At 42.4% G+C, this 13,342-nt stretch overlaps 1 protein-coding gene across 5 annotated transcripts in view; it reads right to left on the bottom strand.

Annotated features, from left to right (window-relative positions):
* The window catches only part of UNK (unk zinc finger), an 86,616-nt gene that overhangs the window by 28,787 nt on the left and 44,487 nt on the right, over positions 1-13,342 (bottom strand). For 4 of the 5 annotated variants that reach the window (XR_016306553.1, XM_089654904.1, XM_089654901.1 and 1 more), the window contains 5 exons: positions 12,720-12,862; positions 6,041-6,088; positions 3,619-3,804; positions 3,361-3,426; positions 605-779 (listed from right to left, as the gene is read on the bottom strand). Coding sequence is in view for 4 of the 5 variants with exons in the window: in XM_089654904.1 (XP_089511030.1) it covers positions 605-779; positions 3,361-3,426; positions 3,619-3,804; positions 6,041-6,088; positions 12,720-12,862 (618 nt within the window). In the remaining variant the exon portion in view is untranslated. The remainder of the gene's footprint in view (positions 1-604; positions 780-3,360; positions 3,427-3,618; positions 3,805-6,040; positions 6,089-12,719; positions 12,863-13,342) is intronic. The other variant, XM_089654902.1, reaches the window with a different exon arrangement.

Genomic DNA, 13,342 nt, shown 5'->3' with positions numbered 1-13,342 from the left:
ACAAATTCCAGTAAGCTACAGGAGTATTTAAGCTGGGCAACTGCAGACACAGACAGGAAAAGACAGAGCACCAGAATACAGCCAGGAACAGGTGAGTTGTAGCCAGAAACAACAAAATAATGATACAAGCATATCAGAAGTAAAGCCTATACAGGTCAGATAAAGAGAATCCATAACTAATACAGCTCAGATTAGTACCTAACACAAAAGACTGAAGGGCTTAACCCAACCCCAGGAACAGAAAAAGAAGCTGAGTACAGACTAATTCAGAGGGATGTATTAACACTGGCTGGTGAGGCACAGCTCCTAAGTAGGCACAAGCACAGAACAAATTAGCTACAGATGTTAAAGGGGGACACAAACCAGATTTGTGACACTGGCCTTGGAAACCCATAGGAAAAGCAATAGGTGTCTGAAGATAGCGAAAAGGAGACAAACATCTCCAAGCAGACGCTGCCCTGGATCTACTTAGATGATCAAACTATCTACTTAGACTTTAAATCAGAACACTAATGCTGTTCATCAGTGGTGGTGGTGGGAAGGAGAGGTTGTTTTACTTTTTACTAGTTAGTCACAGTTTCTGAAAAAGCAACATATATCTTACCTATGACAGATTCTACTGTGTCACTGGTTGGGTAGAACGGAAGAGCATTGGCATTCATACCAGGAGTACCACTTATGGCTGCAGGGCTGGGGGGAGTTGCAGCTAGACTAGAAGTAATACTAGAGGAAATGCTGGAGGTCAGTGGACTCCCCATTGGCATTATTCCTAATGCATCCTGTAAAGATGATAACAACATGGCAAAGCTGTGTTACAGAATATGACACAAAGCATATTATATTTTGTGAATATTTTGCATTAACAAGCCTATTAAAGATACATTATCAATACAAATGATCCTAAAGCAAACCTTTGATTTGCCCATGCAGGGGAAGGTAACAGGTGTACTTTAATGCCCCCTTCTCCAGCAGCATATACTCACCTTCCTTTTGCTCTGCCATGGAAGCAAGAAAAGGGAGTCCTATATAAGCTCTGAGTCACAGCTTACACAGGGCTGAGGACTGGCTGTCTATCTGATCCCATGTGCCAGGGCTGGGCCAATCACCAGCACAATCTCATGTGGGGCAGAGGAGTGAGTCATATGCTCCTCTATACCCAGAAGTATTGGGTATATTCTCCGCTCTCAGTGACTGAATGGAGTGGTGGCAGAACTCAAGTAAGGCTAATATGTGCTGCTGGGGAGGGAAGCATAAAATCAATCCTTCTACTTTGCCCAGCATTAGCAAATCACAGGTTGCTTTAAAGGAAACCTGTGCCAAAAGAAAAGAGACAGCTGCCATTACTGGCCTCCTTTGAAAATGCTGCCTTCCTGGTAGTCATACTGATTTTATGACTTCAGTATTTTAATTCAATGACCTGCAGCATGCATGATGCCACTGAATTCAGAAATCCTTTTATTACATACTTTAGAGAGTAGTATTTAAAGAAACACAGGGCAAAGTTACAGTGTCTGTGTAATGCACCCCACCCCCAATCAACCCACTGACACTTACATCTTCAGTGTTTTCTCACCACTCTGTTCTCCATTGTAGCTGCCACCAAAACACATGGTTTTGGCTGGTGTCACGTGGCTGCACTAGGGTCTAATGTGTGGACGCTAGGTCAGAAAACTGCAATATGGGAGAAAGTCACATGATTCCCCCAAGCACCAAGTACTTTGCATCAGATCTAACAGAAGACGTATTGGCAGAGGAATACTCGAGAGGTGAGTTTCAGTGGGTTGAGGAGAAGGGAGGCTGAGACCTCTTTACACAAACACTCTCATGTTGACACTACTAGGCAAAGTAACAAGCATTAGCGTAACATGTCAGCCAGGCAACTAGCATTTTTAAGACAGACCAGTGACGTTAAAGGATCACCTTGAGTAACATATTACACCCATATTTAGGATGTAACATGTTACTAATTGAGCAGCCCCTGCAAACCCCTAATTCCGCCTTCCCCCAAGTGCCCCCCCATGTCCCTGTTGTGATAAGAGTGCTGGGGATCTCCTCTTCACAATTGCTGTCATGATTTTTTTTAAAAATGCGGCTGGTTGGTGCTCTGCCCACCCAGCCCCGTCATTCATTCACAGAATTCTGAGAATTGGAGAACTACAACTGCTGTCAGCCATTGATGCTGACAGCTTGTAATTCTCAATGAACTACCAGGGCGCTGATTAGCACTTTAGGTAGTTCATTGATCCTCCCTGTCATTCAGTAACTGCCTGGGCAGACAGATACACTGACAATCTGCAAGAGCCTTGCAGCGCAATGCTTTACAGGTTCCTAATTTAAAAAAAAAAAAAACAAATCCACATTTTTTTACATGCGAAAAGATGTGCTTTTTTTTTTTTTTTTTTAAAGGTGAACATATGCTTTAACCTCAATATTTCTATCAGCACAGGTTTACTTTACCCACTGGCACAAATAGATTACGTATAGTTACATTTTGCAAAATAGTTCATCCAGATAATATAGTTGGGGTTATTCCTAATGGCTTGGTGTTACAAAACTGAGCAGAGAGGTTTTTGAATGACAGTCTACAACAGCCTTTCTCAACCTTTTAAATACAGAGGAACCCTTGCAATAACTTTCCGGTCTCAGGGAACCCCTGCTAAAAAATTACTATATCTACAACTCATGATACAGTAGTGTGATAGTCAGTGAGAAGAATGCTCCTTACACTTGTGGACATTGAAAGAATTACCCCCTTGCAGATAGCTAAAAAGATCAAAAGGTGTCAGTGGCAACTTTTCTTAAGAGCCAAAAATGTCTCTTTGCTCAAGGAACCCCTAGCAACCTCTGGAGGAACCTTAAGGTTCCATGGAACCCTGGTCTACAATTTTACACCTTGCTATTAGCACAGTGCTAAGTACAAAGTGCCACCTACAGGCCAGAAAAAGATGTTACACCATGTCATAAAGCATCCCATGATATGGAATTCAGTGATGTGAAAGAAACAACACTATAACTTTTAATAAGAGGTTTCATTTAAAAGCTACTAATAAACATTTACTTCTCTCCCTAAAGCTAGGTGCACTTTATGTGACCATGTCAATTATTTTGTTATTAGCATACCATATTTGCTCACAGCCCTTCCTATGGTTTCTTGTAAATAGGCTAATAAGCAGTAATTTTATACCAGGTGGAGCTGAATGTGCGAATGCCCTGTAACTATATCAGTAACACATATCTATATAATAAAATCTGGTTTGTTAAACAGTTCCGTAAAAAAACATTACTGAGACATTTTACTGATATACACATAGACTACTACTACTAGTATTACTAGGAAAGAAATCCAGTTTCCTGCCTTACCTGCTTTGACTGTAGAAGAGATTGATCTTGACCTCTGTGCTCCATCGGGTGCGGTTTTAACTTTGCCTTGGCAAAACAAATAGTGAGAATGTGAGGCGACAGAACCACCAGTTTAATACTGCTGAGGCACACAGTTCTAGAAACAGCTACTGCACAGAAATGGACTACTGTAGTCACAGTAGACAACAGAAGAGTGAGTTCAGGGACAACAGACAGGGTCCCATGATGACAAAGAGTTACCAAATCAAATATACTGACCTGGCTTTTAAAGCTCTTAAGATAATCTGTCCCTGCGGAGTCTTCCCTCTCACACCCTGGGGCTTTTTTGTAGCTGCCTGAGAGGTCACCATGAAAACCAAGGCTATCCAGGTTCTGTGGCTTCCCAAGGGATCCCGGGGGAGAGCCGCAACGATGAGTTGGGCTTCCTATGCTGGCACATAGTATCTGTCAGACAATAGCAAGGCTTTTTTATCCTGCCACTCAAAATGAGAACAAAGTTACAGCACCTTATGGGAACGTGTCAAGAGAGTAAAAATCGAGCTGCCAATGCCGACTTGTTGTTCAAAGTGCTGGCTCCAGGGTTGTCTATTATTCTTGCGACTTAGTGAGTCAGTATTCAAGAGTAAGAATGCAGCTGTTGGACTGCCTGGTTGTTTTGGGTCAGTGACCCATTAAAGAGGTCCTGTCATCAGACCATTCATTTTAACAAAAATCTTCCCATATGAACAGTAAATGTATTTTATACATGTTCTATACGTGTAAAAGCCTCCCTTGTGTAGACATCCAAATGTACTAAAACTGCTTTTGGACATAAGTTCAGAAGCCCCAGAAATCTAGATAGTAAAGGGGAGGAGGAGCTGGGCCAGTACAGACTATAACTGGACAGTCCCAGAGAGGGCTATGACATGCAATTAGGAAGCAGGCTGTGCTTTATAGTGATTGTAAAGGCTTCTTTTTTTTCTTTACATGTTATACTCACCTACTCTGTGCAATGGTATAGCACAAAGTGGCCCCGATTCTCCCCCATCGGCTCTAGGCTCCTCCTTTTCATCCTGCGCTGCCCTAAGAAGCCACTTCCTATAGGGGCGCACTTGTGCGTTCGCTCCCAAGCCAGACTGTGTGCAACTATAGACACACACAGTGTGGTTTGGCCCTGCCCCCTCCTCACAGGATTTGATTGACAACAGCAGGAGAAAATGGCTTCTGCTGCTGTCTCTGTGCCTGTGTGAAGAGTAAGAGAGCACCACTGACTGCAGATGGGCATGGCACTGGATTGACTCAGGTGAGTATACAGGGAGGTGATGGGGCACTGACAGAGACGTTTTTTACTATAATCTAGGGAACACATTAAGATAAAAATCTCTTGCCTTTAGAACCAATTTAATTCTTTCTGTAGGAGTCACATTTTCTAGCAAGTTCAAATGCACAGCAACATGTACTCAGTATGATTTCTTACTTTTTTTTTTTCAAAAGGAGAACAGGTCAAGATAGAGAAATGAGAGCTGGCATCATTAACTTTTTATGCGAATAGCAAAGACCATCATTATTGTCTTTGTCAAAACTGCTTTAAGAGAACCTTTCTTGCAGGTAAAACACAGAAAGAGCACTTGCTAGGGAATTCAACAACTCCAGGAGAGTTCTCCATCTTTCCTGCCATGTCAAAGCCCTATCCTCTGGGAGTATATAATTACTGTCCTTCATGGCCATCTCCTTTCTCCCACCCCCACCTTCATACAAAAACTTTTATGTAGCTGCCAAGGGAGGCGCAAAGAAGCGAATAGTATAGTATCATTTGACTGACAGGTCGGAGTCTGCTGGGGTTACTGTTATCGCATCCAAGACTGCAGTGCCCATCAGGAGTCTCAGGGCTTTTGGATGTCTACACAAGGAGGACATTTACATGTAAATAACATGCAAAACATATGTTAAATTATTGTATAATCAAATGTGAAATTGTTAAAATCAATGGTCAAGCACCAGCAAGCAACCCTCATTATAAAGGAACCCCCTTGCCTCCAACCCCTCCCTACTGGTTATGCTGCTTTCTCCAAAAAAAAAAAAAAAAAAACATACTCAACGTGCCCAGTGGATCCAGTATTGTACTGCAGCCATTTGCTGCCAGGGTGTTACAGCTTGTGTCCCACGCTGCCATTTTGGTCCTCATCAGCAGGCTGCCTCTACCGGGTTCAGACAGCGCAGCCCCAATGAAGCGGCAGCTCTGCTCACAGCCATTTTGCAGCCTCCTGGGATAAGCAATGGAGATATTCCAAGAGGCTGTGAGAGCAGGACATATCATTCTGGCCTAGACCAGGGCCCCTGGAAAATAATTTAAATAACACAGAAAAAGCCCCTCCAACCCTCCAAAAAATACAGGTATCATTATTAGGAAGATGGAGGTGGAGGCAGACTGTGTAATTCAATCTGCGGAATAACATTCCACTTTAAGGCCCCCTAATTCTCATGTATTGAGATGTATTGTACTAGCTCCTGCTACTTTCTAAAATGGTGCTCAAAATGTTGCACTATATTTTTCTATATAATATAAAACTATATTAATAACAACAATAATAATTATGATTGTAGATAAGCAAAATGCAATAAAGACTTGACATTCCTAAATATAGCCTCTTCACCGATTACACAATTTCACTCTGTGAGGAATTAATACAGTCTTACTTACTGATGCTGGTGTTGGACTGGTGGGAAGGTGGCTCATTTTACCCCATACCTGCAAAGTGGGAAGACATGCATTTAAAATGACATACTCTATCTGCCATGAGGAAGAAAAGGGGCATCGATAAAACTAACACAAAATGAAATGCATTCCACAACAGAATATTCAAAGAGGTGTTGGGAACCTTTAGACTTGCCAGTGAAGTCAGCTGAAAGAAAATTTAAAAAATGCTCAAAAGATCTGGTGAGGAGGCTTCCACATAGCAAGTCTACCCTTGATGGGCACCCAACAGTAACTCAAACCATAAAACTCAAAATACAGAAGGAGTGCCAGGCCAAAATCGGATTAGAGAGTTTAAAATCATTGTATTGTTAATAAAAAGACATAAGAACAGCCACCGCATTTCAGAGCAACATAACTCCCCCTTCAACGGGAAACCAATGACATCACAGATCTATATTAGAACCAGTATTGATCTCTCCTCATAGAGGAATAACCTGATCTAGCAATTCTCAGCAACTGCTGTCAGGATGTCATATAAAAACATCCAACGCAGGGCAAACACCACTCCCCCTTCATTGGGACTCAACACAGGATAAAACTTTAATGGAGAATCCAGTGACTGAAGGAGGAGTGATGATGCCCCCAAAACCAGTTGGCTGTTCTTCTATGACTTTTTATCAACAATTAAAATTATCTTAAACTCTTTTATCCAATTTTTGTCTAGCGCTCCTTTCTGTATTTTTATGGTTTGAATTACAAGTGAAATGCAATTTACATGCGCTTTTGTTCAATGTAAATGTTATCCACCAACAATGACCTAATATTTTAGCTAAGCAAGGTAAAATAAACACAAAAATGCCCTTTTTAAAGCTCATCTCCGGGAAAGAAAAAGGTCTCCCTTGCAATGGGGCTGCCTCCACGCTGTAAAGGTTAAATGCTTGTTGAGGTCTAGGGAGTTGCTAAAAGCACTTCTACTTATTTGATCCTCTGCTATCCATCCGAACAGCTGATGCTCTTCTCTACTCCCCCATGCTCCAGCAGTGGACTGTCCCTTGACGTTCTCACATCCAAAACAGGGATATGGGGTCTGATTTAGTCTTGATATCAGAGGGCATCCGACCGCCAGAACAAAGGGGAGATGAGCCTGCAGGAACCAGCTTTACAACCTGGAGGGAGCCTGTAGGAACAGAGGATCGGGTAAGTAAAAAGGTATTTTTGACTCGCCTGTAAAATCTCTTTCTTGGAATACATAACTGGACACAGGAGCAACGTGATCCACTCTTAACTAAGGAATGGAAAGTAAGTAATCTCTGACAGAGCACCACCAATGCAGAAACATGACCTTTATAGTCCTCAGGGATAAGGAGTTGTTTAGTCCTGACTGAAGGAAGGATAAAACCTGTGCCACCGAGTATATCCAGGGATTAGGCTGTGCTTTTCAAGCACAGTGGTAAACCCTACCAGACGAAAGCTTTCTGGTCCTCAACTGGGAATCGTGAAAACCACCAGATCCCTGTCTGTAGCGACTTGGGCTTAAACTGCTAAGCCATCAAAACCAGGATGTCAGGATGCTGAGTTGCAATAGTCTTAAATGAAGTTGCCTAAAATGGGACTGTCATCAACCCAAGCACCCTCATGCAGAGGCAAAGGTTCCTGAGCCTTGGAGAAGAAAAACTCATGCCAGGAGCATATCCAGGATGATGGCTTAAATATTTCAGTTGGTGCAATGGCTTCAGGGTTGACTTTCTGATACTGATGACTCAGCTGAAGTCCTGCAGGACTTGAACTGTCTGATGGCCCCAAGGCCATCTCTGGATTACTCCTGCAGGAGCAGATCATCTATATATCTCAGAATGGGAATCTCCCTAGCTTGCCGAAGAGCCAAAACTGGGGTCAGCACCTTTGTGAATACTTACAGTGACATGGCCAGGCAGCTAAAAGGAAGAACCACAAACACGAAATGTTTTTTTTCCCGCTGCAAAGCATAGTTAGCACTGATGAAAATGAAATACAGGGAAGTGGAGGTAGGCGTCCTTGATGTTCACTGAGGCCAGGAAATCCCCTGGATGGATGAAAGCAACCACTGACCCTACAGATTCTATACAGAACTTCAAATAGGTAAGAATTTGTTCAAGTACTTCAGGTCCAGAATGGACATCGTCATTTGGCTTAGGCACTATCAACAGGATGGAAAAGTAACTATGAAACCTTTCAAGCTCTGGAACAGGGAGAATGACCCCAAGAGCACAAGTGGTCAGCAAACAAGACTGCTTTTTTGTTGGGTAAAGTAGACACATATGACAAAATGAAGCACAGAGGGAGAAAGGACAGAGAAACTCTGGCTTGCAGCCTTTGGACACAATGTTTTTAATGGAGACATTGAAGATATGTGGGGTCCATATGGCCACAAAGGCCACCAAACATTACCCCGATTGCAAAAGTGGGAGGGGACTTCAGGTGGAAGAAGGTTTGTTGCCCGACTTTGTGGTTTGGTAGTTCAGGACTTTCTGTCTCACCAGTGAGTTCTGAAAAGAGCAAAAGTAAACCTTCTTGGTTCCAGAGGAAGGTGGCCTTTGCTGCGAAGGCTTCTGTCACTTTTTTGGAGGTAAAAGACTGCTCTTTCCTGTTGTGATTTTTTTGGATAAACATCTCTAGAGCATTGCAAGTATTCACCCTTGAAAGGCATACCTTACAACTTCTTGCAGGGAAGTTCTGCTATCCAGCAATTTTGGCACAGCGCTCACCTCATGATGTACACTGACATAGGCCCCATATGAGTTTCTAGAGGGAGTCTCCCAACCCCATCCACATAGTTCTGTGAATGAACGAACTAGAAGTCTTCCACCGCAGCAGATGGCTTGTAGTTCTCAATGATCAGTGAGGAAGCTGGTGAGTGCTCCCATAGTTCACTGATTATCCCTGGACTTCAGTAACTGGGCAGACAGCTGAACTGAGAGTCTGCAGAACCTGGGTGAATGCACTGTAGTCTCCTAAAAAAAAAATAAATAATTGATGCATTTTTTTACTAGCAAAAAAATTTGCTTTTTATTTTTTCTATAAAGTGAACCTAAGTTTAAGTAAAGTGCTTTTTACTGACCCCCCTCCCACGACCTAAATCGATCCTGCAAGGGCAGCCCCAATGCAAAGGAGTATTTGTTCTTTCCTCTGAGTTAGTATTAAATACAGCTTGCATATAGCTGTAAAATTTATCCTGGAATATCCATAATCACCTCCAGCCTCTCTGGTTATCATATAGTTTTAGGGTTGTTTTGTTTGCATCTTTGTGGCTTTCTTTGCCATAGAAGTCAACTTGAATGCAAAAGAAACATGAAGCAGCTCAATTAAGCTCTTTAACCGCTTCCCAACTGTCCTATAGCAGATATACTGCTATAGGTCAGCAAGAGTGCGCAAAATCACGTATATATATATATATATATATATATATATATATACACACATATATATATATATATATATATATACACAGTGGGGCAAAAACGTATTTAGTCAGCCACCAATTGTGCAAGTTCTCCCACTTAAAAAGATGAGAGAGGCCTGTAATTGGCATCATAGGTAGACCTCAACTATGAGAGACATAATGAGACATAATGAGAAAAAAAATCCAGACAATCACATTGGCTGATTTGGAAAGAATTTATTTGCAAATTATGGTGGAAAATAAGTATTTGGTCAATATCAAATTGAATCTAAATAATTTGTTATATATCCTTTGTTGGCAATGACAGAGGTCAAATGTTTCCTGTAAGTCTTCACAAGGGTGGCACACACTGTTGTTGGTATGTTGGCCCATTCCTCCATGCAGATCTCCTCTAGAGCAGTGATGTTTTGGGGTTGTCGCTGGGCAACACGGACTTTCAACTCCCTCCAAAGGTTTTCTATGGGGTTGAGATCTGGAGACTGACTAGGCCACTCCAGGACCTTGAAATGCTTCTTACGAAGCCACTCGGGCGGTATGTTTGGGATCATTGTCATGTTGGAAGACCCGGCCACGTTTCATCTTCAATGCCCTTGCTGATAGAAGGAGGTTTGCACTCAAAATCTCACGATACATGGCCCCATTCATTCTGTCCTGTACATGGATCAGTCGTCCTGGTCCTTTTGCGGAGAAACAGCCCCAAAGCATGATGTTGCCACCCCCATGCTTCACAGTAGGTATGGTGTTCTTTGGATGCAACTCAGCATTCTCTCTCCTCCAAACACGACGAGTTGTGTTTCTACCAAACAGTTCTATTTTGGTTTTACCTGACCATATGACATTCTCCCAATCCTCTTCTGGATCATCCAAATGCTCTCTAGCAAACGTCAGACGGGCCCGGACATGTTCTGGCTTAAGCAGGGGGACACGTCTGGCACTGCAGGATCTGAGTCCCTGGCGGCGTAGTGTGTTACTGATGGTAGCCTTTGTTACGTTGGTCCCAGCTTTCTGCAGGTCATTCACTAGGTCCCCCCGTGTGGTCCTGGGATTTTTGCTCACCGTTCTTGTGATCATTTTGACCCCACGGGCTGAGATCTTGCATGGAGCCCAAGATCGAGGGAGATTATCAGTGGTCTTGTATGTCTTCCATTTTCTAATTATTGCTCCCACAGTTGATTTGTTCACATCAAGCTGCTTGCCTATTGCAGATTCAGTCTTCCCAGCCTGGTGCAGGTCTACAATTTTGTTTCTGGTGTCCTTCGACAGCGCTTTGGTCTTCACCATAGTGGAGTTTGGAGTGTGACTGTTTGAGGTTGTGGATAGGTGTCTTTTATACTGATAACAAGTTCAAACAGGTGCCATTGATACAGGTAATGAGTGCAAGACAGAGGAGCCTCTTAAAGAAGAAGGTACAGGTCTGTGAGAGCCAGAAATCTTGCTTGTTTGTAGGTGACCAAATACTTATTTTCCACCATAATTTGCAAATAAATTCTTTCCAAATCAGCCAATGTGATTGTCTGGATTTGTTTTCTCATTTTGTCTCTCATAGTTGAGGTCTACCTATGATGCCAATTACAGGCCTCTCTCATCTTTTAAAGTGGGAGAACTTGCACAATTAGTGGCTGACTAAATACTTTTTTGCCCCACTGTATATATATGTGATTTTGCATTTCTGGGTAGGGGGGGCACGCACAAGACGCCCTACCCGCACTACCCTTCGCAGCAGTAGCTATCACCAGGTCCCTGCCAGTGATTATTCGCCGGCGCCCAATGATTGCCGAGCATCTCTGAGGGAGAGAACTGTATGTAAACAATATAGTTTTTCTCCCTGTCAGCTCATGCACACTGCTTTGGATGGCTGTGCACAGCACAGCCATGCAAAGCAGTGAGATTACAGTAAAGCACATGGACACAGCTTACAGTAAAACAGCACACAGTTAACCCTTTGATTGCCTCTCATGTTAACCCCTTCCTGCCCAGTGCCCTTAGTACAGTGTCAGTGCTTTTTTTTAGCACTGATCACTGTATTGGTGTCACTGGGGATGTCAGTGACACCAAGTCAGTTACCCCATGTCAGAATGCCCACCGCAGTCCCACTATAAGTCACAGATTTCCGCCATTACTAGTAAAAATAATATTAAAAAAATTAAAAATTCCAGTATCTGTACCGCTATAACTTTCACGTAAACCAATTAATTTACACTTATTGGGATTTTTTTCAGCAAAAATTTTTATTTTTTTACTGGACATTTTTAATAGCAAAAAGTCAAAAATATTGTTTTTTTTCTCAAAATTGTCGGTCTTTTTATATAGCGCAAAAACTAAAAAACCGTACAGGCAATCAAAACAATACCAAAAGAAAGCTCAATTTGTGGAAAAAAAAGGACGTACATTTCATTTTGGTGCAGCGTTGCATGACCGCACAATTGTCAGTTAACACAGCACCGTAACGCAAAAAATGGCCTGGTCAGGAAGGGGGGTAAATCCTCAGGAGGGCGAGTGGTTAAGCAAATGAAAGGCAAATCAAAGCAACTCAAATCTGGCATGTTTTGGAGTATATTGCCTACATACACAGGCATTTACTTCAATATGACTGTCTAATCCAAAAGCATACTTTTTTCCTGAAAGCCAGTTAGCTTCCTCTAATGATTAAGACCAATTGAGGTCTCATGTCTTTCTATTTCTTTATAGTTCTGCTGCTTCCTCCTCTCACTCTGCAGGGCTCTGTGCTAACAGAACCAAATAACAGCCAGCCCCTTAGCAAAAGTATGTTCACAGGTGAGGGTGTGTGTCAAACAAGGTTTGTTACATTGCAGTGCTCACATGGTCTAAATCTGGCCACACACATTTATTTTTTTCAGTCAGCCAGTGGGCACAGTTACATATGAGGCAGATGGAAGAATTCCCCTGCCAAGACAATTTATTCTGACAGTGGCACCCGCCACTGTCAGAATACACTGATCAGTGGCTGCAGCTAATCGGCTGCTGATCGATGGAAAATTATCCAACATGTCCCTTCGACAGAAGACAAATAAACAATCGCCTTCTTTCAATTGAATTCTGAACCAGCAGCATTTCGAGCATGTCCAGCTTTACTGGTGTCTATTGGGCTGTACTGTCAGGCACCCTGCACAGCTCCTGTTAACAGAAAAGTGTGGGTGAGATTATAAAAATGGAATTACAATTGAAAAAAAGCAATTAGTAGAATATTTCTATTAAAAAAAAGGAAAGTAAAATGCAACATACACTGCTGAAGTCTGGTGCATGGGGGCTGGATGGGCTCACAGGAACAGAGTCTCCAGCAGCCGAAGGCATATACATAATAGGTCCAGTTTGTGTAGGGCTTGACACAGCTGAAGGAGATTGTAAGTCATCACATAGAAGAGACTCTATAACGAGAATATTATACTATTATGAAAGCAGGTAAGACATTAGAAACAGAAACAACATCTGCAGCAATCTGTGTCTGGGGCACATTGTCACCTCCAGAGCTTACAACGTGCAATGAAGAGAACAGGTCATAAGCAATCAGCGTTCCAATGACCCGATTTTCACCAGCAACACACTAGTTCTGATGATGTCATATGAAGTGAAGCAGAACACATTCAGCTTCATTGCTCCAGATCTAGCATGCAACTAACACTTGCTGAAGTCGAATGCACTTGCATAGTACTTAAAAAGGCAGTTGGGGCGCTGATATTTTGAAACAGCTACTCTATTCATAACAAGCAACCTAATAGTGTATCTATGGACAAATTGTTATTTTTTTTTCGTTTTGGATAGATTAGGAAGTATTCAGAACCCCTGTCAGATTTCTTGTCTATGGGATGTCTCAGAGACACAACAGGAAGTAAGAGGAAATCCTGTCT

The sequence above is a fragment of the Staurois parvus genome, unplaced genomic scaffold (assembly GCF_062004578.1).
Source record: "Staurois parvus isolate SC_StPar_1 unplaced genomic scaffold, SC_StPar_1.0 ptg000813l, whole genome shotgun sequence".
NCBI classification, from domain to species: Eukaryota; Metazoa; Chordata; class Amphibia; order Anura; family Ranidae; genus Staurois; species Staurois parvus.
This window is presented reverse-complemented; position numbering and strand designations above follow the sequence as displayed.